At 55.2% G+C, this 25,465-nt stretch overlaps 1 protein-coding gene across 1 annotated transcript in view; it reads right to left on the bottom strand.

Annotated features, from left to right (window-relative positions):
- SEL1L (SEL1L adaptor subunit of SYVN1 ubiquitin ligase) overlaps positions 1-13,881 on the bottom strand; it is a 42,125-nt gene extending 28,244 nt beyond the window's left edge. The window contains exons 1-8 of the mRNA XM_078617068.1: positions 13,752-13,881; positions 10,680-10,708; positions 8,924-9,344; positions 8,525-8,692; positions 5,122-5,227; positions 1,323-1,485; positions 633-686; positions 297-356 (exon numbers count right to left, since the gene is read on the bottom strand). Of these exons, the coding sequence (XP_078473194.1) occupies positions 297-356; positions 633-686; positions 1,323-1,485; positions 5,122-5,227; positions 8,525-8,692; positions 8,924-9,344; positions 10,680-10,708; positions 13,752-13,860 (1,110 nt within the window). The 5' untranslated portion in view covers positions 13,861-13,881. The remainder of the gene's footprint in view (positions 1-296; positions 357-632; positions 687-1,322; positions 1,486-5,121; positions 5,228-8,524; positions 8,693-8,923; positions 9,345-10,679; positions 10,709-13,751) is intronic.
- Between the last annotated feature and the right edge of the window lie 11,584 nt (positions 13,882-25,465).

Below are 25,465 nucleotides of genomic sequence, written 5' to 3'. Positions count from 1 at the left end.
ACACGGCACGCACACGTAGCACGTATACAACCCAACACACGGCACACACAGGCACATAGCACGGATACAACACACACACAACATACATAACACACACAACACACTCATACAACACATACAACAAACATAACATACAAAGCACGCACACACACGCCACACACTCATACAACACACATAGCATACACTGCACGCAGCACACATGCAACACTCATGACACACACCGCACACACAATACTTCATGCACGGCAACTTTAACACACAAATACACAGCACAACTGGATGACTGCCCCACTTACAAGGATCATGTGAGCCATCAGGTTTCCTCCGAGTGCCCCGAACGTGTAGTAGACCAGAGCCTGCGGAGCCACACGCACAGTAGCAGCGTCACAAACACCCAACACACACAGCCACACACAGCAGCAGCGTCACAAACATCCCACATACAGCCACACACAGCCACACACACATCCACACACACAGCCACACACAGCAGCAGCGCCACAAACACCCCGCATACAGCCACACGCAGCAGCGTCACAGACACCCAACACACACAGCCACACACAGCAGCAGCGTCACAGACACCCAACACACAGAGCCACAGGAAGCCAAACAGAACCGGCGTGGGGTACCTTGGCCTGGCTGGAGTTGACGTTGATGCCGGTGGCGTACATGAAGCCCAGCGCCTGCACGGGGGTGGAAACGGGCGGGTGGGGGGGCAGTAATGGGGGGGGGGGGTGGTGGTTACGGGGCGCAGTGGGGCACGACGTTTGCCAGACCATCGCAGTTCCACGGTCAATGCTAAATGATCACCGATAATTATTCATCCCCACCAGCACCACCACCACCACCACTACGCTCGCTTACCCAGGAAAGTCTTGCCAAGTCTCAAGACTCTTTTTCACGAGGCTCCTGCCCAGTGCTGTACGCAGAGTTTTGAACTTGGTGGTCGGGCGCGACGCTGGCCACCCACCCCCTCGTGTGCCACAGTGGCGGTCTTTATAGGAGCTACTACTCGCTAACAGCACTTGCCCCCAAAATCTGTTTATGCTATATGTGGGATCTCTGTCTGTGTGTGATGTGTACACACACACACACGCACGTCCGTACACACGCACGCACGCACGTACGAACGCACGCACACATACATATGTGCACACATGTACAAACATATGTATGCATGCACACACGTGCGGATGCACACGCGCACATGTCCACACATGCGCACACACACACATACACACAAACGTGCACACGCACACACGTACGTACACACAGATGTACACACGCGTATACACGTATACACGTACACACGTACACACCGTCTGCGCCCTGGGGGAGCCGCCCTGTGCGAGCGTCTGCAGCGAGGCGAGCGCCGTGCTCACGTCCTGCCGCGCGTACTCCCCCAGCAGCGCCGCCATCGCCACCCGCTCGGCGGCGCGCATGCTGCCCAGCTCCGCCGCATGCTCCAGCAGCTTGTAGCCCCTGCAGAGTCACCAGCAGCAGAGTCAGCAGCAGCAGCAGAGTCAGCAGCAGCAGCAGCAGAGTCAGCAGCAGCAGCAGAGTCAGCAGCAGCAGCAGCAGAGTCAGCAGCAGCAGCAGAGTCAGCAGCAGCAGAGTCAGCAGCAGCAGCAGCAGAGTCAGCAGCAGCAGCAGTCAGCAGCAGCAGCAGAGTCAGCAGCAGCAGAGTCAGCAGCAGCAGCAGCGCCAGCAGCAGCAGAGTCAGCAGCAGCAGCAGCGCCAGCAGCAGCAGAGTCAGCAGCAGCAGCAGCGCCAGCAGCAGCAGAGTCAGCAGCAGCAGCAGCGCCAGCAGCAGCAGAGTCAGCAGCAGCAGCAGCAGAGTCAGCAGCAGCAGCAGCAGCAGCAGCAGAGTCAGCAGCAGCAGCAGAGTCAGCAGCAGCAGAGTCAGCAGCAGCAGCAGCGCCAGCAGCAGCAGAGTCAGCAGCAGCAGCAGCGCCAGCAGCAGCAGAGTCAGCAGCAGCAGAGTCAGCAGCAGCAGCAGCGCCAGCAGCAGCAGAGTCAGCAGCAGCAGAGTCAGCAGCAGCAGCAGCGCCAGCAGCAGCAGAGTCAGCAGCAGCAGCAGGAGAAGCAGCAGCAGAGTCAGCAGCAGCAGTCAGCAGCAGCAGCAGCACCAGCAGCAGCAGAGTCAGCAGCAGCAGCAGAGTCAGCAGCAGCAGAGTCAGCAGCAGCAGAGTCAGCAGCAGCAGAGTCAGCAGCAGCAGAGTCAGCAGCAGCAGCAGTCAGCAGCAGCAGCAGAGTCAGCAGCAGCAGTCAGCAGCAGCAGCAGAGTCAGCAGCAGCAGAGTCAGCAGCAGCAGCAGCGCCAGCAGCAGCAGAGTCAGCAGCAGCAGCAGAGTCAGCAGCAGCAGAGTCAGCAGCAGCAGAGTCAGCAGCAGCAGCAGAGTCAGCAGCAGCAGAGTCAGCAGCAGCAGAGTCAGCAGCAGCAGCAGAGTCAGCAGCAGCAGCAGAGTCAGCAGCAACAGCGCCAGCAGCAGCAACGGTGCTGGCGGCAGCAGCAGCGCTACACGGCAGTGGTCAAGAACCGGCCGGTAGAGTGGGCGTCTCACAAGGGGAAGGGTCGAGAGTTCAAGCCCTGGTTGGGGGCAGTCACTCGGTCCCATCATCACCCCCTCCGCTATCAATGAACCCGACGTGTTCATGCCTCCCCCATTGCGCCCCGCAGGGCTGTAGGCAGGAGCAGGGCAACCGAGGCCTCAATGCTCCTGTGGAGCGGCAGGAAGTCGCTCCGACTGTGGATGGACGGTAGCCAAAAGAGCAAGGAGAGACTTTTATTTTGAATTTGGTAAAAAAAAATACCTCAATATTCCCAATAGCCGCAATGCAGGCGGTTGTGAATACAAGACGGTGACGGTCCTTAATAAATAACGTCACAACGCAGTCCTCAATGAGCAGCACGATTGCCGACCCCTGACCTAGAGCATGGGGGAAGGGGGGATTCCGGGGGATGTAGGGGAGGGGGCCGAGCCCACGAAGCCGCCGCACCGAGCTGGGTGCCGGGCCCGTTTCCGGGTGGCCAGCACGGACAGATTCCCCGCACTCACGGAAACTACCACTACACACACAGCACACACAGTACACACTACACAAACACACACACAGCACACAGTACACAAACACACAGTACACACTACACAAACACACACACACACTACACAAACACACACACACTACACACACACACACACTACACAAACACACACACAGTACACACTACACAAACACACACAGCACACACACACAGTACACACTACACAAACACACACACAGTACACACTACACAAACACACACACTACACACACACACAGTACACACAGTACACACAAACACACACAGCACTCACGGAAACTACCACTACACAAACACACACAGCACACACACAGTACACACAAACACACACAGCACTCACGGAAACTACCACTACACAAACACAGTACACACTACACAAACACACACACAGTACACACACAGTACACACTACACAAACACACACACACAGTGCACACTACACACACACAGTGCACACTACACAAACACACACACACACAGTACACACTACACAAACACACACACAGTACACACACAGTGCACACTACACATACACAATGCACACTACACAAACACACACACACAGTACACACTACACAAACACACACACAGTACACACTACACAAACACACACACACACAGTACACACTACACAAACACACACACACAGTACACACACAGTGCACACTACACAAACACACACAAACACACACACAGTACACACTACACAAACACACACAGCACACACACACAGTACACACTACACAAACACACACAGCACACACACAGTACACACTACACAAACACACACAGCACACACACACAGTACACACTGCACACACACAGTATAAACACAGCACACAGTACACACTACACAAACACACACAGCACACACACAGTATAAACAGAGCACACAGTACACACTACACAAACACACACAGCACACACACACAGTACACACATCACACACACAGTATAAACACAGCACACAGCACAAACACAGCACAGAGTGTACACTACACAGTGCACACACAGCACACACACAGCACAAACACCACACACAGCGCATAGCGCACACAGCACCCAGCACACCGCACACACACAGCCAGAGCTCGGCAGGGTGAGGTCACGTCGAAAGCGGGTCAAGGTCAGGAGGTCATCACCAGGTCAAAGGTGACACGAAGGCAGCAACAAGGGGCGCTGCGGTGGCTATGAGATGTTAACTACCTCGCCTGGTATGCAGGAGGTCGTTGGATCGATCAGGACCCTGATGCCTGCTTTATATATATGGAGTTTGCGTCTGTCTCTCTCTCTTTGGATGGTCGTGTGAACATTTTTATCCAGGGTCCTCCGGTTTTGCTCTACACATTTAGAATCAAAGTCACGCGTTTTAAGAGTATTTTGCCCGCTGCTATAAATGAACTTTATGACGGGACCCCGGGGTCCCGAATGAACGGAAGTCAAAATCGTAATTAATGAATTTGTTTTTGGCGACTCCGTCCCACCGCGCACATAAACGCCGCGACCCGCCTGGCGCGGATCGTTCTGTTGTCGTGTCCAAGCGCAGCAGCGAGGAGGAATGTGCAGAAGAAACAAAACTTTGAAACTTTGATTAGCGCTTTCTGGTTCTTTCGGTAAAGTCACTTTACCGAAAGAACCAAGAAGATTAATCCCTGCAGTCACGAAAGCTTTAAATCGAAATTTGATTAGCGCGTCATGTAGAGCTCGTCGAGAGGAATAGATCGCCGTGTCGTTCACCTTCAACAGACATAAAATGACGTCGCGACGCAGTTTGTGTGAGAGCCAGGGACTTATGGGACCCCGGGGTCCCGCCATAAGGTTTAAATGTCCACGTGACGACAAGCCACTTCCGTTGGGCTATCATTTGCGGCGACCAGGATTGATTCTGACAGAAAGAGCTACACGCAGCCCAGTGGGCGCCTTACACCTGGTAACATAAACACCAATAAAACGTGACATGGACGATTTCCAAGGCGCTGCAGAAAGAGGGCGGCACGAAGGTCAAAGGTGAAGGGCAGGCGAGGGGCCACTCACTCGCGCTTGCGGCTCTTCCCGCCCGTGCCGTTGATGACGCGCATGGCCGAGTGGTACACCTCCTCCGCCTCCTGCAGACGCAGCCTCCTCGTCGCCTCCTCGTCGGCTGGGCCGAGAGACAGCGGGCGACACGACGAGGTCGGACGGCGCAAGCGGAGCCGCGGTGTGCCAGTGTGTGTGTGTGTGTGAGTATGTGAGCGTGTGAGAGTAAGAGTGTGAGTGTGAGCGTGTGTATGTGAGCAAGTGTGCGCGTGAGCGTGTGACTGTGCGCGGGAGCGTGTGACTGTGAGCGTGTGTGTGACTGTGTGAAAGTGTGTGTGAGCGTGTGTGCAAGTGTGTGTCAGTGCGTGTAAGAGTGTGTGTGTGGGTGTGTGTGCGATTGTGTGCGTGGGTGTGTGTGTGTGCGTGGTGACGTCGCCACCACTTAGTGGTGAATGGCGGTTGTTGTTGTGCGTGTGTGGGTGTGTGTGTATGTGTGCAGATTTGCTGAGCATTTCTGAGGTCCTGGGGGAGGGGAAATCCCTCAGCCAGGAAAACATCGTGGCACAAAGTGGGGATGACCCTGTTGAGGCTGCGGTGCCTCAAATATTGGAAGAAGTCACCCCCTGTGAGTGGCTGGCTGAGGTGCCACCTATTGAGGAAGTACTGAAGGCGATCCAGAGTCTGAGACCAGGAGAGGCACCGGGCAGAGATGATCTCCCAAGCGAAATGCTGAGGGAGGGTGGCGTTTGTGCACAGACTGCCCTACATGACATCATAACAACAGTCTGGACCACTGGACGGGTTCTGCAAGATTGAAAGGATTCCCTGGTGGTCCCCCTCTTTAAGAAGGGAGACCGCACAGACTGTAACAACTACAGGGGCATCTCACTCCTCAGTGTGCCGGGAAAGGTCCTGGAAAAGAATATTCAACATCGCCTTGCTAGGCGCGCTGAGGAAAGGCTTGCGGAGCCCCAATGCGGTTTCAGGAAAGGGCGGTCCTGCACAGATGCCATATTTTCTGTCCGTCTGCGACAGCAGAGGTGTAGGGAATTCCAAAAAGACTTACATCTCTGCTTTATTGACCTGGTCAAGGCCTATGATACCATCTTAGGCCTGGGCTCTGGGTTGTTCTTCGTGCTTTCGGAGTCCCTGACCCTCCGCTTACGATCATAAGGACCTTCATGATGGTGAGTGGGCCCGGGTAAAACTACGTGGCTGGGAGTCAGAGCCTTTCCCTGTACACTTTGGGGTGCGACAGGGATGTCCTCTGGCTCCCACATTATTTAACATCTATTTCGACTGTGTAGTTCATGAAGCCTTCAATAGCTGTACTGGGAAAATTTCCATTTGGTACAGATATAATGGGAGGCTGATCGATGCCCGGGTGCGGTCAAGGGATGGTTCCCTATTGCTCAACCACGTTATGTATGCCGATGATTTGGTAATTGCTGCTCACTCAGAGGAGGAGTTGGAGATGCTGCTGCTGAGCCTGGAGCGTGCCACTAAGAGGTGGGGCCTTACCATCAGCCCCACCAAAACTAAGCACCTACCTGGGTATTTTGTACCATCGGACACTCCACCCCCACAACTCCCAATCGGTGATGGGGCAGTTGTGGAGAGTTTCCCATACCTGGGCAGTGTGCTCATGACCGGCTCCGGTTTAACAGCAGAGGTCTCACTCCGAATCAGTCGAGTGGCAATATCCTTTCATCGGTTGCGTAACACTGTGTGGAAGCTACCTGGTCTGTTGCTCCGCACGAAGCTTCAGGTCTTCTCGGCCACGGTCATCCCCTCCCTTCTCTCCGCTTGCGAAATGTGGTCCCCCCTAATGGAGCATCTTCGCCGGTTAGAAACATTTCAGCTGGCCTGCCTACGATCCATCCTGGGTTTAACCAGGCTGGATTGTGTGAGGAGCTCACAAATCCTTGAAAGATCTGGGCAAAGTCCCATCGGTGAGCTCCTCCGGCAGGCAAGGCTGCGTTGGCTGGGTCATGTACCCCGCATGCCCAGTCAACGGCATGCCTAAACAGCTTTTGTTCGGCCGAATTGAGGGGGCTAAACGGGCGCGGCAGGGGCTAGAAAAGAGATGGAGTGACGTGGTCCAGGAGGACGTGGAGCTGAGTGGACTTGCCGATGACTGGTACCAGCGGTGGCAAGATCGGTCTCTGTGGAGGAGGCTCGTGAAGGACGCTACTGGGCAGTTGGAGGTACTCGCCCTTCAACAACAACGGAGGAGCGACACTCACAACAACGAGCGGAGCGCTGGGTGGCTAAAGCACAGCAAGTTAGCACAGTCAGGGGCACAGGTGGTGCATCAGCCAGTCATCTCAGTCAGTCGACCCGTGGCACCTGGGTCTGCCCTGTGACCTCCTGCCAGCGGGCGTTTGAAACTTTACGTGGCCTCAAGGTGCACATGGCCTGGCACAAGCGTCGTGGTGACGTCACCGCCACTTAGTGGTGAATGGCGGTTGTTATTGTTGTTGTGAGAGTGTGTGTGTGCAGGCGTGTGTATGATAGTGTAGTGTGTGTGTGTGCGAGTGTGTGTGAGTGTGTGCTAGTGTGAGTGTGTGCAAGTGTATGTGTGCGTGCGAAGCAGGTGGCGGGCACTGCGCTGACCAGATGTTAACTACCTCGCCTGGTATACAGGTCATGGGTTCGATCCTGACCCTGACGATGCCTGCTGCTGTATATTTGGAGTCTGCGTCTCTCTCTCTCTCTCCCCGTGGTGAGATGTTAACTACCTCGCCTGGTATACAGGAGGTCATGGGTTCGATCCCGACCCTGACGATGCCTGCTGCGGTATATTTGGAGTCTGCGTCTCTCTCTCTCTCCCGGTGGTGAGATGTTAACTACCTCTCCTGTTGTACAAGAGGTCGAGGGTGCGATCTTGACCCTGACGTCTGCTGTATATTGGAGTTTCTGTCTCTTTTCCCCCCAGATTTAGAATCAACATCATGCGTTTAGAATCAACATGGTTGCTATAAATGTCCACGTCATGCTGATGATGAGCCACTTCGTTGAGCTGTCATTGTGATGGCCAAGTCGCTTCTGAAAAAGAGCCACGCAGCTTAGTGGGGCCTGACCTGGTAACAATAAAAAGTTTAGTTGAGAATCAGAATCTGTATTTAGACTGGAAGAGGAGGAGGAATCCGATGAGCTACGGAGCCCTTAGTCACAGATGTCCATGAAGGGGGCGGTGGTGAAAAAGTTACGACAGCAAACAATACAGCAACGATAGCGGTCCAAATTAGAGAAAAGGTAAGCAAGTCAATCAAGTTAGATAAATATTAAAAATGTATAAAGCTAATTGCATAAGTATATTCAATCCTGCAGATTTTTCAACACTAAATGCAAGCCAGCGTCGACGTGCCAACGTCGGCACACAAGGGTCGGCGTCGGTGCGCCCCCGGGTGCCACTCACTCTCGCAGAAGCCCCAGCGGGCGTCGCGCCCGTAGTCGTAGGTGGTGGCGCACCAGAGGCGGCCGTCGTCGCGCCCGTCGGTGGTGCAGGCAGCGTACTCGCGGCCCAGGAAGAGGAAGGGGAAGGCGCAGGGGGCGCCGTCGCCCGTGCCGCCCAGCGCCCGCAGCACTACGGCGCACAAACACAAAGGTCCCCCGCGTAGCCTTCTATCAGACCGTCGGGGCAAGTGCCGTGAGCGAGCGGCGCCTACGAAAGCCGGCAAGGCACACGAGGGGGTGGGTGGCCAGCACCACGCCCGACCGCCTTTGTCTCCCCAGTGGCGATGTTACAGCAACAGCAGCAGCAACAGCAGTAGAAGCAGCAACAGCAGTAGGAGCGCCGCACACCGCCCCCTCGCACCTGGCGGGCTTTCCGTGGACGAGGAGCCGTCGTCACGGCTCCCGCCATCGTCGCGACGAGGTGAAGATTCGCTCTTCTCAGGCGACGACTCCTCCTCCTCCTCGTCCTCCCCGTGAGCAATGTCCGTCTCTTCTTCGGCCGTCCCTCCCGGCCTCTCCTCCTGCTCCTCCTCCTCCTCCTCCTCGTCGCTTCCGCCGCCGTCTGTCGGAGCGGTGGTACCGTCGGGAGTCACTTCCTCCTCCTGCTCCTCCTGCTGCTCCTCCTGCTCCTCCTCCTCGCCGCCCTCGTCGGCGCCCTCGTCGCCGCCCTCGTGGGCGCCCTCCAGACCCCCGTGGGCCTCGCCGTCGCTCCTCTCGTCCGCACCGCCGTCATCGACTCCGTCTCCCAGGAGCCTCGCGTCGCTGCCCACGTCACCCTCATCCTGGTCATGGGGTCACGAGGTCACGTGTGAGGGACGCGAGTGGTGTGTGTGTGTGTAGCGAGTGGTGTGTGTGTGTGTGTGTAGTGAGTGGTGTGTGTGTGTAGCGAGTGGTGTGTGTGTGTAGCGAGTGGTGTGTGTGTGTGTAGCGAGTGGTGTGTGTGTGTGTAGCGAGTGGTGTGTGTGTGTGTAGCGAGTGGTGTGTGTGTGTGTGTGTAGCGAGTGGTGTGTGTAGCGAGTGGTGTGTGTGTGTGTAGCGAGTAGTGTGTGTGTGTGTAGCGAGTGGTGTGTGTGTGTGTGTAGAGAGTGGTGTGTGTGTGTAGCGAGTGGTGTGTGTGTGTAGCGAGTGGTGTGTGTGTGTAGCGAGTGGTGTGTGTGTGTGTGTGTAGCGAGTGGTGTGTGTGTGTGTAGCGAGTAGTGTGTGTGTGTAGCGAGTGGTGTGTGTGTGTAGCGAATGGTGTGTGTGTGTAGCGAGTGGTGTGTGTGTGTAGCGAGTGGTGTGTGTGTGTAGCGAGTGGTGTGTGTGTGTGTAGCGAGTGGTGTGTGTGTGTAGCGAGTGGTGTGTGTGTGTAGCGAGTGGTGTGTGTGTGTAGCGAGTGGTGTGTGTGTGTAGCGAGTGGTGTGTGTGTGTAGCGAGTGGTGTGTGTGTGTGTGTAGCGAGTGGTGTGTGTGTGTGTGTGTAGCGAGTGGTGTGTGTGTGTGTGTGTAGCGAGTGGTGTGTGGGTGTAGCGAGTGGTGTGTGTGTGTGTAGCGAGTAGTGTGTGTGTGTGTAGCGAGTGGTGTGTGTGTGTAGCGAGTGGTGTGTGTGTGTAGCGAGTGGTGTGTGTGTGTAGCGAGTGGTGTGTGTGTGTAGCGAGTGGTGTGTGTGTGTAGCGAGTGGTGTGTGTGTGTAGCGAGTGGTGTGTGTGTGTAGCGAGTGGTGTGTGTGTGTAGCGAGTGGTGTGTGTGTGTAGCGAGTGGTGTGTGTGTGTAGCGAGTGGTGTGTGTGTGTAGCGAGTGGTGTGTGTGTGTGTAGCGAGTGGTGTGTGTGTGTGTAGCGAGTGGTGTGTGTGTGTAGCGAGTGGTGTGTGTGTGTAGCGAGTGGTGTGTGTGTGTAGCGAGTGGTGTGTGTGTGTAGCGAGTGGTGTGTGTGTGTAGCGAGTGGTGTGTGTGTGTAGCGAGTGGTGTGTGTGTGTAGCGAGTGGTGTGTGTGTGTAGCGAGTGGTGTGTGTGTGTAGCGAGTGGTGTGTGTGTGTAGCGAGTGGTGTGTGTGTGTGTGTAGCGAGTGGTGTGTGTGTGTAGCGAGTGGTGTGTGTGTGTGTGTAGCGAGTGGTGTGTGTGTGCCGGTCCCCAGCTCACCTCCCCGTCCCGGTGCTCCGCGTCACCCCCTGCAACGAGAGAAACGGCGCCGGAGTCATGAGACCAGAGATGTTGACTACCTCGCCTGGTCTACAGGAGATCGTGGGCTCGATCCCGACCCTGACCACTATATTTGGGGTGTGCGTGTCTCTCTCTCTCGTGGTCGCGTGGATCTTTCTCCGATCCTCCGGTTTTTCCCTCCACGTTTAGAATCAACGTCAGCATCACGCGCTCACAGTATGTGGCTGCTGCTCTCAATGTCCACACGACGATGATGACGAGACACTTCGCTGTCATTTGTGATCGCCACGTCGCTTCTGAACAATAGCTACGTAGCTCAGTGAGCATTAACTGGTCAAATTAAATGAAAGATGTTATAGTTTAGCTTACAGTCTCAACGTGGCTCACGTGAGCAGCAGGGACATCGCATTGGAGATGTGTTGGTGTTGGTGTGGTTCCACTTCACTCCCAAACGTCTCTTGCTTGTCACGGAGCAGAGGCGCAAAGCAGCAGCGTCCTCCCTCCCCACTACGAGCCGCCTGCTCCCAGCTGACACCCCTGCCGGCCATATGTTACACCCCTGTGGTCCATATGTTACACCCCTGTGGTCCATATGTTACACCCCTGCCGGCCATATGTTACACCTGTCACATGTTACACCTGTCACATGTTACACCTGTCACATGTTACACCTGCCATATGTTACACCTGTCACATGTTACACTTGTCATGTTACATCTTTCATATGTTACACATGTCATGTTACACCTGCCATATGTTACACATGTCATATGTTACACATGTCATATGTTACACCTGACATATGTTACACATGTCATGTTACACCTGACATATGTTACACATGTCATATGTTACACCTGCCATATGTTACACCTGCCATATGTTACACCTGACATAAGTTACACCTGACATATGTTACACCTGACATATGTTACACATGTCATATGTTACACCTGCCATATGTTACACCTGCCATATGTTACACCTGCCATATGTTACACCTGCCATATGTTACACCTGACATAAGTTACACCTGACATATGTTACACCTGACATATGTTACACATGTCATATGTTACACCTGCCATATGTTACACCTGACATATGTTACACATGTCATATGTTACACCTGCCATATGTTACACCTGCCATATGTTACACCTGACATAAGTTACACCTGACATATGTTACACCTGACATATGTTACACATGTCATATGTTACACCTGCCATATGTTACACCTGCCATATGTTACACCTGCCATATGTTACACCTGCCATATGTTACACCTGACATAAGTTACACCTGACATATGTTACACCTGCCATATGTTACACCTGCCATATGTTACACCTGACATAAGTTACACCTGACATATGTTACACCTGACATATGTTACACATGTCATATGTTACACCTGCCATATGTTACACCTGCCATATGTTACACCTGCCATATGTTACACCTGCCATATGTTACACCTGACATAAGTTACACCTGACATATGTTACACCTGACATATGTTACACATGTCATATGTTACACCTGCCATATGTTACACCTGCCATATGTTACACATGTCATATGTTACACCTGCCATATGTTACACCTGCCATATGTTACACCTGACATAAGTTACACCTGACATATGTTACACCTGACATATGTTACACATGTCATATGTTACACCTGACATATGTTACACCTGACATATGTTACACATGTCATATGTTACACCTGCCATATGTTACACCTGCCATATGTTACACCTGACATATGTTACACCTGACATATGTTACACATGTCATATGTTACACCTGCCATATGTTACACCCCTGAGGTCGGGGGCCTATCGCGACCCACACAGCCGATGTGTGGGCGACATCAACCAGCGGCATCATCACACAACTGCCTGATGATGCTTGCTGGTGGTTATTAACTACCCAACGAAACGTCGGACAACCCAATCGTTCAATGCGCGTCGCGCGGATCGCTCTGCCGACGACAGGAGCGGCGGCCCGTGGCCGCGGTGGCTCAGGCGAGGACGACTCAGGCGAGGACGACTCAGGCGAGGACGACTCAGGCGAGGACGACTCAGGCGAGGACGACGATTCGAGCGCGAGGGCGCGTGTCGGGGTGGAGGCGGGTGGAGGAGGGCGTTGACGACACAACGCTTGGCAGCGCTGAAGCGCCGGTGGACCGAGTAATTCGCCTCCCCGGAGAGCGCGCGCGAGCGAGAGAAGAGAGGTAACGTGGAATGTCCACAGGCGGCAGTGGGCCACGCGGCTCGCGCTGCGAAGCGGGCGACCCGAGTTCGACTCGCCGCTCAAGGTCCCCGGGGACCATTCGCTGAACCGGTCCTGAGCCTCCACCGCGGTCGACTCCCACTGGGGAGACAAAGGCGGCCGGGCGTGGCTTCTGCTGCTGCTCGCTAGCAGCGCCCGTCGAGGCGTGGACACGGGGGGGACATTTGACGGCAGGAACTCATTCGGTGAAGTCATCGCGCGTGACTTTAGCGAAAGAACCGTAGACCGCGGGGGGGGGGGGGAGACCACGGGGGGGGGGGGGGGGGGAGACCGCGGGGGGGGGGGGGCACGCGGGGGGCTTCGTCGCGGAAGCAAAGCGGCCAGCAACAATGCGCCGCTCTGCGATGTTTGTGGCGGGTTCAGAGTGAAAGGCAGGAACGCTGCTGCAGTAGCAGCAGCAGCAGCATCCCAACCCCAGTGCGCGGGCGCAGAGACTCGAGTTAAATCCCGCGGTAGATCGCGAAGTTTAAACTTTCTCGCAGTCCCCGAATTAAACCGAGAATCTCCGCCCCCCACCCGCCCCGCCATCAACATCCCACTGCGGGGCCCTCGCCTGAGCGGCTCGCCGGAAGCCTAGAGGAGGCCGCCGGTAGGGCGACCTAAGGCAAAGCGGCGTCGCCACCCCCCCCAAAAGACGGGCTGGCGACGCCGGCCGCCGGGGCAGCGAAGGGCAGCGTGAGGGGCAGTGAGGGGCAGCGTGAGGGCAGCGTGAGGGGCAGTGAGGGGCAGCGTGAGGGCAGCTGACCGTGCGTGGAGCCGCAGGGGGAGACGAGGAGCAGCAGCAGCAGGAGGGGAGCGGCGCGCAGAGCTCCCATGTCTGACGCGGAGTGGAGAGGAGGCTGCCGAGCGCGCATGCACCTCCACAAAGACAAAGCTCCCCCCCACGCCCGTGTAGCCTCCACAGACTGCAGGGGCAAGTGCCGTGAGCAGCGAGGAGCAGCCGCCTATGATGGCCAGGAACGGCACGGGGGGTGGGGGGCAGCACCGCGCCCGGCCGCCTTTGTCTCCCCAGTGACGATGTTTACTACACACTGAGTCGACCTAGGGGAGGCCCATCAAGAGACATCAATCGTCACCGGTGGCCGTGAGCCGGAATCGAACTCGGGTCGTCGGGTTCGTAACGCGGCGGCGCTAACCGCTGCCCCACCGCTCTCCCGCCTCCACCACCTCCGAATCCACCACGAGATCAGATCGGGCACGCCCAGCGGCCAGCGACAAACAGCACTCGCGAGGATGCTGAGAGCTGCGAGTTGACGCCTCGTAAGTTTTCGTTCAGATCGCGAAAGTAAAAGAAGAAGAATGTGTTGTCGTGCACCCTGCCTCCCTCCACCCGACACAGCCCATCGATAAAGTCGTCACGTGGCCAGGAGATGCTAACGACCTCGCCTGGTGTGCAGGAGGTCGTGGGTTCGATCCCGACCCTGACGCCTGCTGCTGCTGCTATTCGGAGTTTGCGTGTCTCTCATCATCATCACGGTGGCTACGAGATGCTGCTGCTGCTATTTGGAGTCTGCGTGTCTCTCTCATCATCATCATCACGTGTCTCTCTCTCCCCGTGGTCGCGTGGGGGTTCGTCTCTTGCCTCCACATTGAGGCTCAACGTCACCACGCTTGCAGAGTGGCTGGCTGCTGCTGTAAATCTTGACGACTTGAAGCTTCGTGACTGCGGGAATTCATCATCTTTGGGTTTTTCGGTAAAGTCACGTAGATAGGTTCAAAGAAAATAACAAAATACAACTGCGAAACGTCGAAATTCAACGGGTTTAGACTTAAGTTGACTCCCGTGTCGTGGTCGAATCTTGTAATCAAAAGTTCGTCTACTTCCTGTTGTCCAATCAATTCCAAATGAACTCAGATCCGGTGACGATGCGTGCCCGTATCTAAATCGGCATTAAATCATCAATTAATTGCCTCCTTTCAAGCAATTCAATTTGTTGCATGGACGGCGTATTAATTATATATTTTTGTTGGCAAAAAAACACTGTGGAGTCGGCTGGCACAAGAAACAGGCGCCAGTGACGCACTTCTCGGCCGTGAGTTAAACGAGGTTGTTAATATAACCGTTGTATTTAATAAAACAACTCTTTGAGGAGTTTATTTTTGTATTTTCTTTGAACCTATCGACGTGACTTTACCGAAAGACCCAAAGAATGTCAGCCACACGACGACGACGATGATGATGATGACGATGATGATGATGACGATGACGATGATGATGATGACGATGATGATGATGATGATGACGATGATGATGACGACGATGATGATGATGATGACGACGATGACGATGATGACGATGATGATGATGATGATGCTGCTAAGCCCACTTCGTCAGGCGACCATTTGTGGTTGCCAGGTCGCTTCAGACAAATCAGCTCACAGCTCGGTGCGCTTTACCCGGTGAGATCAACAAAACAGCCCAGTTTTATTTGTATGTTTATTTTAAAAGTGATTTGTTTCATCTTTGCACTCCTTCTTGTGTGTGTTGTTGTAACGTTCTGACCCCGCGCTTCATAGCTCATCGGATTCCTCCGGGATAAACGAATGCGATTGTGAAATGCGACCTCGTCCTCGGTGGCGTGAACTCTCAGCCGCGGCAAGGGCGGTGCATGTCGCGTCGCCCGCACACCGCCTCGCGCCTCCAGTGGGGGTGGGGGTGCTCGTGACACGGCGGCCTCCCATTGGCTGCCCGTGTTGTGATGACGTCACAGTGCCAACACAGAGCCGTGACCTCTTGCTGATGAACTCTGCTCTTAATGTTGAGTTATTTGACACCTATGTGACTTTACCGAAAGAACCAAAGAGTTCGGCTCCTCATGTTGAGTGCTGTCCTCAAAGACATTAGCTTCGTGAACGAGTTTCGTTGGTTTTAGTTGGTTTAAATTAACTATCCAAAGACTACCCCAAGAATTGCAATGCACAGCCGTCCACCCCTTATCAGTGCCCGCCCCCATCACAGCCCAACTCGGACCCTAGTGGTCACCCCGTGCCCTTATACATGTCAACGTTCATCCCGCAAAGTCGCATCGCAAGCGAGAAACACAGACAAATAGCCAATTGTTTTTGCCCGTGTTGAAACGGCTCTCCGCCGTATGAACCTCAAGACTGAATTTCCCTGCACAAGAATAGGGGGTAAGCCGTGTGGGGGTGACAGCGATGGGGACAGTGGAGACGCACTTGCCACTTGCATTGGAAACGTTTTGGCTAATAAATTCGGTCTTAATCGTGAGTGCTTCTGTTAATGAGGTGTTTGTACATGAGCTTCGTGGACTAGTTCGTTCATTCGCTTTGTTAGTGGGGTGGAACGAATTACCCCAAGAATTGGAACCGGTGACACAAAGTCTTTGCCCATTGCAGCAGCAACGTTTTGGAATCACCCCACTTCCTCCCCTAATATCGTAAATCTGCCTTCAGAATTCACCCTCAAGCAGAAGATCTGTGCTGGATACAGAAGCCACATTTGCAAAATGTGCTTTGTAAATGTAATCCTTAAAAATGTATTGAGGGTAAAATTTTAATATGCAGATGTCATTTGTATTGAGGGCTGGCTACTTGTGTTTGTCTTGATGTGGTCTGGGGCTGTTCTTGCTGTCGTTTTACTGCCTTGCCCAAGCGTGGGATTTGACGATGCGATTAGAACTTGTATACTTTATTTATTTAAGGGACACCACGGTGGCTAGGAGATGTTCACAACCTCGCCTGGTATACAGGAGGTCGTGGGTTAGATTCCGACCCTTGATGCCTGCTGCTGTATATTTGGAGTTTGCGTGTCTCTCTCTCTTCCCGTGGTCGCGTGGATTTTTCTCCGGCTCCTCCGGTTTTTCCTTCCACATTTAGAATTAATATCGCCACGCGTTTAAGATTATTAATATTATTATTTGGCTGCTATAAATGTCCACATGATAAGTGACTTCGTTGAACTATCATTTGTAACAAGAACTTCATAGCTCATCGGATTCCTCCTCCTGCAGTCGAAATGCAAATTCTGATGATTCTGATTTCAAGACTTTTCAGGAGGAACCTGCCAAGATTTCGCAGTAGGGGTGGGGGCGATAATTGCCGCTGGATAGGTTCCCAATCGAGGCATTTGCGGTGTTCAGTAATTCGTTAAAATTTTTAACATTTGTGGCCTCTACTTTTTAACTCTTTTAACTATCTTTTTTTTTTATCAGGTAAGGGCCTCACTGAGCTGGTGTGTATCTCGTTCTCAGAAGCGACCTGGCTATTACAAATGACACCTCGACGAAATGGGCATATCATCACCCTCGTGTGGAAATTGACAGCAGCCAATATACTCTAAACGCGTGACGATGTTGATTATAAATGTGGAGGGGGAAACGGGAGGAGCCGGAGAAAAATCCACGCGACCACGTGGAGAGACACGCAAACTACAAATATACAGCAGCAGCAGGCGTCAGGGTGCTGTATATTAACGACCTCGCCTGTACACAAGGCGAGGTCGTTAACATCCCACCAGAGGCAGAGAGACACGCAAACTCCACATATACAACAGCAGCAGGCATCGACCGGGTCGGGATCGAACCCACGGCCTCCTGTATACCAGGCGAGGTAGTTAACATCTCCTAGCCACCGTGATGATGATGAGAGAGAGACACGCAAACTCCAAATACACAGCAGGCGTCAGGGTCAGGATCTAACCCACGACCTCCTGTGCACCAGGCGAGGTAGTCAACATCTCCTAGCCACCGTGATGATGATGATGAGAGACACGCAAACTCCACATATACAGCAGCAGGCATCGACCGGGTCGGGATCGAACCCACGACCTCCTGTACACCAGGCGAGGTAGTCAACATCTCACCAGGCCCCCGTGGCGCCCCCTTGCGAAGCCTTCACGGGCCCTGGCCATGCGCACTGCTGGCGAGGCAGACGTCACGCATCCTCAGCACTGCTACTTGTTGTTGTTGGTGTACTTGCGCCCTACAGCGCATGTTGAGCTTCTTGCGCACCGTACGTAGCCAACCGTGCTAATTGGAGATTGCGGTTAATACCGCCGCAGTGATAACTGGGGCGGCCAATAGATTCGAATCGTGAACATCGTACGAACGTTCGAGCGCTGGCCCCTATAATCAGCCACCATCAGTGTCACTATCAGCGTCGCCTGTGGGCCGGGTACGTACGTATGTATGTTGAACTTCTTTCGCACCGTACGTAGCCAACCGTACTAATCGAAGGTACGGGCGATTGACAACAAACTCAACACAAAAGCAGTTTGTAAATAAACGAGTGTTCAATTTAGATGATGATTTAAAAGTGCATAGCTCCGGTCGCTTTCTAATGTGTGGGTGTGTGGTGTGTGTGGTGTATGTGGTGTGTGTATGGATATGTAGTGTTTGCGGTTTATGTGTGTGGTGTATGTGGAGTGTATGTGTGTGGTGTATGTGGTGTGTGTATGGATGTGTGGTGTGTATGGCGTATGTGTGTGGTGTGTGTGGTGTGTGTGGTTTATGTGTGTGATGTATGTGTGTGGTGTGAGTATGCGGTGTGTGTGTGTGGTGTGTTTGGTGTGTGTGTAGTGTGTGTGTGGTGTGTAGTGTACTGTGATGTGTGTGTGGTGTGTGTGGTGTATGTGTGTAGTGTGTGTGGTGTATCTGTGATGTGTGTATCTGTGATGTGTGTGTGATGTGTGTGTGGTGTATGTGTGGTCCATATGTGGTGTGTGTGTGGTGTGTGTGTGCTGCTTGCTGTGTGCTGTGTGCTGCGTGCTGTGTGTGGTGTGTGTGGTGTGGTGTGTGTGCGGTGTGCGCTGTGTGTGTGCGCTGTGTGGTGTGTGTGTGTGTGGTGTGTGTGCTGTGTGTGGTGTGTGTGCGGTGTGCGCTGTGTGGTGTGTGCTGTGTGGTGTGTGCTGTGTGTGCTGAGTGGTTTGTGGCGCTAATTGCAGGCGACTTAATTGCTGTGGCAGGAGCTGTCGCGACGGGTATCGTGGCGGCGGCGGCGGCGCTCAGAGCCGTAATTACTGGCGGGTGGGGGTGGCCGTGTGCTCGGCTAATTACGGCAATAACACACCCACACCCACACATACACACATACACACCCACACACTCCCCCACACACACACACCCCACACACATACACACACATACACACCCCCACACACACACCCCCCGCACACATACACCCCCCCCCCACACACACCCTCATACACACACACCCCCATACACACCCCCCACACACACATACACCCACACACACACACCCCCACACACACCCACACACATACACCCCCCCCACACACACACACCCCCCCACACACACACACCCACACACCCACACATACACCCCCCCCCCCACACACACACACCCCCACACACACACACGTGTGGGTGGCAGGGTTGAGACTGCAGCGGTCCCCAAACTTTGTGGCACCCGGGACCGGTGGCTTCGTGGAAGACCATTTTCTCACGGACCGTGGGGGGGAGGGGGGGTCATCATTGGGTCTTTCCCCCTTTTCAAAGAAGCTCTCCAGCGAGGTTTGTGTTTGACTCATTGTGGCTACTCGGGGTAGAGCTCGTGGCCTCACCAGCACTGTGACTGCTGAGACGAGTGCGCGGTGCGGGAGAGAGGCGCGGACGTTAGTGGTGAATAATACAACAATGGGGGGGGGGGGGGGTCCACGCGCGGACTCACCTCGTGCTGCTGCGGCCCGGTCCCTAACAGGCCACAGACCGGGGGTTGGGGACCCTGGTTTAGAGTACAGATCACACGTGCACCACACACGTGCATCACACACGTGCATCACACACGTGCATCTCACACGTGCATTTCACACGTGCATCACACACGTGCATCTCACACGTGCATCACACACGTGCATCTCACACGTGCATCACACACGTGCATTTCACACGTGCATCACACACGTGCATCTCACACGTGCATCACACACGTGCATCTCGCACGTGCATCTCGCACGTGCATCTCGCACGTGCATCACACACGTGCATCTCACACGTGCATCTCACACGTGCATCACACACGTGCATCACACACGTACATCACGCACGTGCATCACACACGTGCATCTCACACGTGCATCACACACGTGCATCTCACACGTGCATCTGACACGTGCATCTCGCACGTGCATCACGCACGTGCATCACACACGTGCATCTCGCACGTGCATCTCGCACGTGCATCACACACGTGCATCACACACGTGCATCTCACACGTGCATCACACACGTGCATCTCACACGTGCATTACACACGTGCATCTCACACGTACATCACGCACGTGCATCACACACGTGCATCTCACACGTGCATCTCACACGTGCATCTCACACGTGCATCACACACGTGCATCTCACACGTGCATCACGCACGTGCATCACACACGTGCATCTCACACGTGCATCACACACGTGCATATCACACGTGCATCTCACACGTGCATCACACACGTGCATCTCACACGTGCATCTCACACGTGCATCACACACGTGCATCTCACACGTACATCACGCACGTGCATGACGCACGTGCATGACGCACGTGCATCACGCACGTGCATCTCGCACGTGCATCACACACGTGCATCTCGCACGTGCATCTCGCACGTGCATCTCGCACGTGCATCACGCACGTGCATTTCGCACGTGCATCTCGCACGTGCATCTCGCACGTGCATCACGCACGTGCATCACGCACGTGCATCACTCACGTGCATCACTCACGTGCATCACGCACGTGCATCACGCACGTGCATCACGCACGTGCATCACGCACGTGCATCTCGCACGTGCATCACGCACGTGCATCTCGCACGTGCATCTCGCACGTGCATCTCGCACGTGCATCACACACGTGCATCTCGCACGTGCATCTCGCACGTGCATCTCGCACGTGCATCACGCACGTGCATCACGCACGTGCATCACTCACGTGCATCACTCACGTGCATCATACACGTGCATCACGCACGTGCATCACGCACGTGCATCACGCACGTGCATCACGCACGTGCATCACACACGTGTATTAGCTGTGTGGATAGAGAACAGGACATTATCTCGCTCCCCGTGAGTAATGCACCACCTTGCGTCGGGGAACGACCCAGTAAAGACGAAGTCAGAACAGGACCGGGTCAGATACCACGCGCCACTGATGGTGGCCGGGAATCGGACACCGAATTGTTTCTATAATTATTTATTGGCGCTCGTTTAGCCAGGAAAGCCTCGCAACAGTTTCGAGACTTCTTTTCAGGAGGTTCCTGCCAAGTTTGTCGAGGCAAGGGAGCGATGTTGCCGCTGCTGCTGTTGTTGATGTTACTGCTGCTGTTCTTGATGCTGTTGATGTTGTTACTGCTGTTGTTGTTGCTGCTGTTGTTGATGTTGTTGCTGTTGTTGATGTTGTTAATGTTGATACCGTTGCTGTTGCCGCTGCTGCTGTTGTTGATGTTGTTACTGTTGCTGTTGTTGATGTTGTTAATGTTGATACCGCTGCTGCTGCTGTTGTTGCTGTTGTTAATGTTGTTACTGCTGCTGTTGTTGCTGTTGTTGACGTTGTTACTGCTGCTGTTGTTGATGTTGTTACTGCTGCTGTTGTTGATGCGTTCAGTCTACCTACTGTCATCACCCAGGAATGTCTCTCCTTAACGCTCGTGACGTCACTCCACATCAACCAGCGCCCCTCATTAATATTCATGAGCAGGTGACGTCTTCCAAATGCCCCCCCTTTATTCATAATAATTAGCGGGTGACGTCACTCCACATGGGGACCGAGGCGCCTCCTCCCCCCTCCTCGGCGTCAACTCACAACCCTCACGACAAAGGCAGAAGCCTCACGTCATCACGCGATCTCCGTCACGCTGTTGAGACATCAAAGTAAAAAGGACGTCGTGATGAACAAGGGATTATAACCTTTACATGAAACAAGTCTGTGTCACCGCGCCCTTACTAAGTGCACACCAATAGATGCAATGAATATCACGTCGCGGTCTGCTTGTCGCTTGCAAGTTTCAGATTTACTGCAATACACCGGGCATAAGTAGTGTATAGTGTAGTGTATATAGTAGTGTATTGTACTGTGTAGTGTAGTGTAGTTGTGTAGTGTATAGTAGTGTATAGTGTAGTGTATATTGTATAGTGTGTAGTGTATAGTACTGTGTAGTGTAGTGTAGTTGTGAAGTGTATAGTAGTGTATAATGTAGTGTGTAGTAGTGTATAGTGTAGTGTATAGTGTAGTGTAGAGGGTAGTGTATAGTGTTGTGTATAGTACTGTGTAGTGTAGTGTAGTTGTGTAGTGTATAGTAGTGTATAGTGTAGTGTATAGTAGTGTATTGTGTAGTGTGTAGTAGTGTATAGTGTAGTGTAGAGTGTCGTGTATATTGACCTTCTTTCGCACCGTACGTAGCCCAGGGCGCTAATCGAGGGTGGAATGACACCGGAGCGGCTCTCGAGCGCCACTCGCGCGGCGTGGGACGATTCCAATCAAAGTCGGGGAGACACCGCAGGGGGCTGCCATTAGAGCAGACAAATCACCCTGCACCCCCCCACCCTGCACCACCCCCCCACCCTGCACCACCCCTCTTACCCCCCACCCTGTACCACCCCCCACCCTGCACTCCCCCCCCAACCCTGCACCCCCCCACCCTGCACCACCCCCCACCCTGTACCACCCCCCACCCTGCACCCCCCCACCCTGCACCACCCCCCACCCTGTACCACCCCCCACCCTGCACCCCCCACCCTGCACCCCCCACCCTGCACCACCCCCCACCCTGCACCCCCCACCCTGCACCCCCCACCCTGCACCACCCCCCCACCCTGCACCCCCCCCCCCCCCACTTACAACTGCCCAGTAGCAGCGTCCTTCACGAGCCTCCTCTATAGAGGCCGATCTTGACACCGCTGGTACCAGTCATCGGCAAGTCCACTCAGCTCTACATCCTCCCGTACCGCATCACTCCATCTCTTTAGCAGCCCGTGCCGTGTCCGTTTAGCCGCCTCGATCAGTCCAAACAGAAGCTGCTTGGGCACGCGGTGGCCGGGCATGAGGGCTACGTGACCCAGCCACCGCTGCCTCGCCTGCTCCCCCCCACCCTCCTCCTCCACCACCCCCCTCCCCTACCCCCCACCCTCCACCACCCCCACCACCACCACCCCCACCCTCCTCCTCCACCACCCCCCTCCCCTACCCCCCACCCTCCACCACCCCCACCACCACCACCCCCACCCTCCTCCTCCACCACCCCCCTCCCCTACCCCCAACCTCCACCACCCCCACCACCCCCACCCTCCTCCTCCACCACCACCCCCACCCTCCTCCTCCACCACCACCACCCCCCCTCCCCCTACCCCCCACCCTCCACCACCCCCACCACCACCACCCCCACCCTCCTCCTCCACCACCACCACCCCCCTTCCCTACCCTCACCCTCCACCACCCCCACCACCCCCACCCTCCTCCTCCACCACCACCCCCACCCTCCTCCTCCACCACCACCACCCCCCTCCCCTACCCCCCACCCTCCACCACCCCCACCACCACCACCCCCACCCTCCTCCTCCACCACCACCACCCCCCTTCCCTACCCTCACCCTCCACCACCCCCACCACCCCCCTCCATCCTCTTCCACCACCACCACCCCCACCCTCCTCCTCCACCACCACCACCCCCCCTCCCCTACCCCCCACCCTCCACCACCCCCACCACCACCACCCCCACCCTCCTCCTCCACCACCACCACCCCCCTTCCCTACCCTCACCCTCCACCACCCCCACCACCCCCACCCTCCTCCTCCACCACCACCCCCACCCTCCTCCTCCACCACCACCACCCCCCTCCCCTACCCCCCACCCTCCACCACCCCCACCACCACCACCCCCACCCTCCTCCTCCACCACCACCACCCCCCTTCCCTACCCTCACCCTCCACCACCCCCACCACCCCCCTCCATCCTCTTCCACCACCACCACCCCCACCCTCCTCCTCCACCACCACCACCCCCCTCCCCTACCCCCCACCCTCCACCACCCCCACCACCACCACCCCCACCCTCCTCCTCCACCACCACCACCCCCCTTCCCTACCCTCACCCTCCACCACCCCCACCACCCCCACCCTCCTCCTCCACCACCACCCCCACCCTCCTCCTCCACCACCACCACCCCCCTCCCCTACCCCCCACCCTCCACCACCCCCACCACCACCACCCCCACCCTCCTCCTCCACCACCACCACCCCCCTTCCCTACCCTCACCCTCCACCACCCCCACCACCCCCCTCCATCCTCTTCCACCACCACCACCCCCACCCTCCTCCTCCACCACCCCCCTCCCCTACCCCCCACCTTCCACCACCCCCCTCCATCCTCCTCCACCACCACCCTAGGTCGACTCAGCCTCAAATGAGTACCTGGTACGGTGTGTAAACATCCTCACTGGGGAGACAAAGGCGGTAGTGAGTGGTGCTAGCCACTTATCCCATCATGCACCTTTCCGGCCATCACAGGCGCTGCTACTCGCCCCAATACTTGCCCCAAGAGTCTGTTAAGGCTACACGGGAGATCTTTGTCTTTGTGTGTCTGTGTGGAAGTTGTCGGGACCTGCCGATGCCGCGTGTGACGGGAAAGCGGCCAAATGATGGCGCACACGCGGGAAACCACAACAACTCCTCCTCCTCCTCACCTCCACCACGACGACCGCTCCCTGCCCCACCCCGTGCCCTCCCGCTCACCCCACAACACTCACCACACTCACTACTCACCACAACACTCACCACAACACTCACCACACTCATTACTCACCACACCACCTTCACAACACTCACTACTTACCACCTTCACAACACTCACCACTCAGCACACCACCTTTACAACACTCACCATAACACTCACCACACTCACTACTCACCACACCACCTTCACAACACTCACCACTCAGCACATCACCTTTACAACACTCACCACCTTCACCACAACACTCACTACTCACCACACCACCTTCACAACACTCACTACTCACCACACCACCTTCACAACACTCACTACTCACCACCTTCACAACACTCACCACAACATCCTCACAACACTCACCACTCAGCACACCACCTTCACAACACTCACCACCTTCACCACAACACTCACCACAAAGACAAAGACGGCCCGTATAGCCTGAACAGACTGCTGCTGGCAAGTGGCACCGATGAAGGCCGCCAGGGCACGCGAGGGGTTGGGTGCCCAGCACCACGCCCGACTGCACCAGGTACTCATTTCAGGCCGAGTCGAACTAGGGGAGGCCCAGGACCGATTAAGATAATCGTCACCGATCATAGGTCGTCATCGGCAAAAATCGAAATCAGGTCGCCGGGTTCGTATTGTAGCGCGATAACCGTTGCACCCACCGCTCCCCATTCAAGCACACGACAGCTCACCAACTACCCCCCTCCCAGCCGCCACATCACCCCCACAGTCGCCACCTGCAGCAGGGC

This window comes from Lampetra planeri, chromosome 52 (genome assembly GCF_965212315.1).
Source record: "Lampetra planeri chromosome 52, kcLamPlan1.2.h2, whole genome shotgun sequence".
NCBI lineage: Eukaryota > Metazoa > Chordata > Hyperoartia > Petromyzontiformes > Petromyzontidae > Lampetra > Lampetra planeri.
The sequence above is the reverse complement of the archived record's forward strand: the minus strand, read 5'-3'. Positions and strand labels throughout refer to the sequence as shown.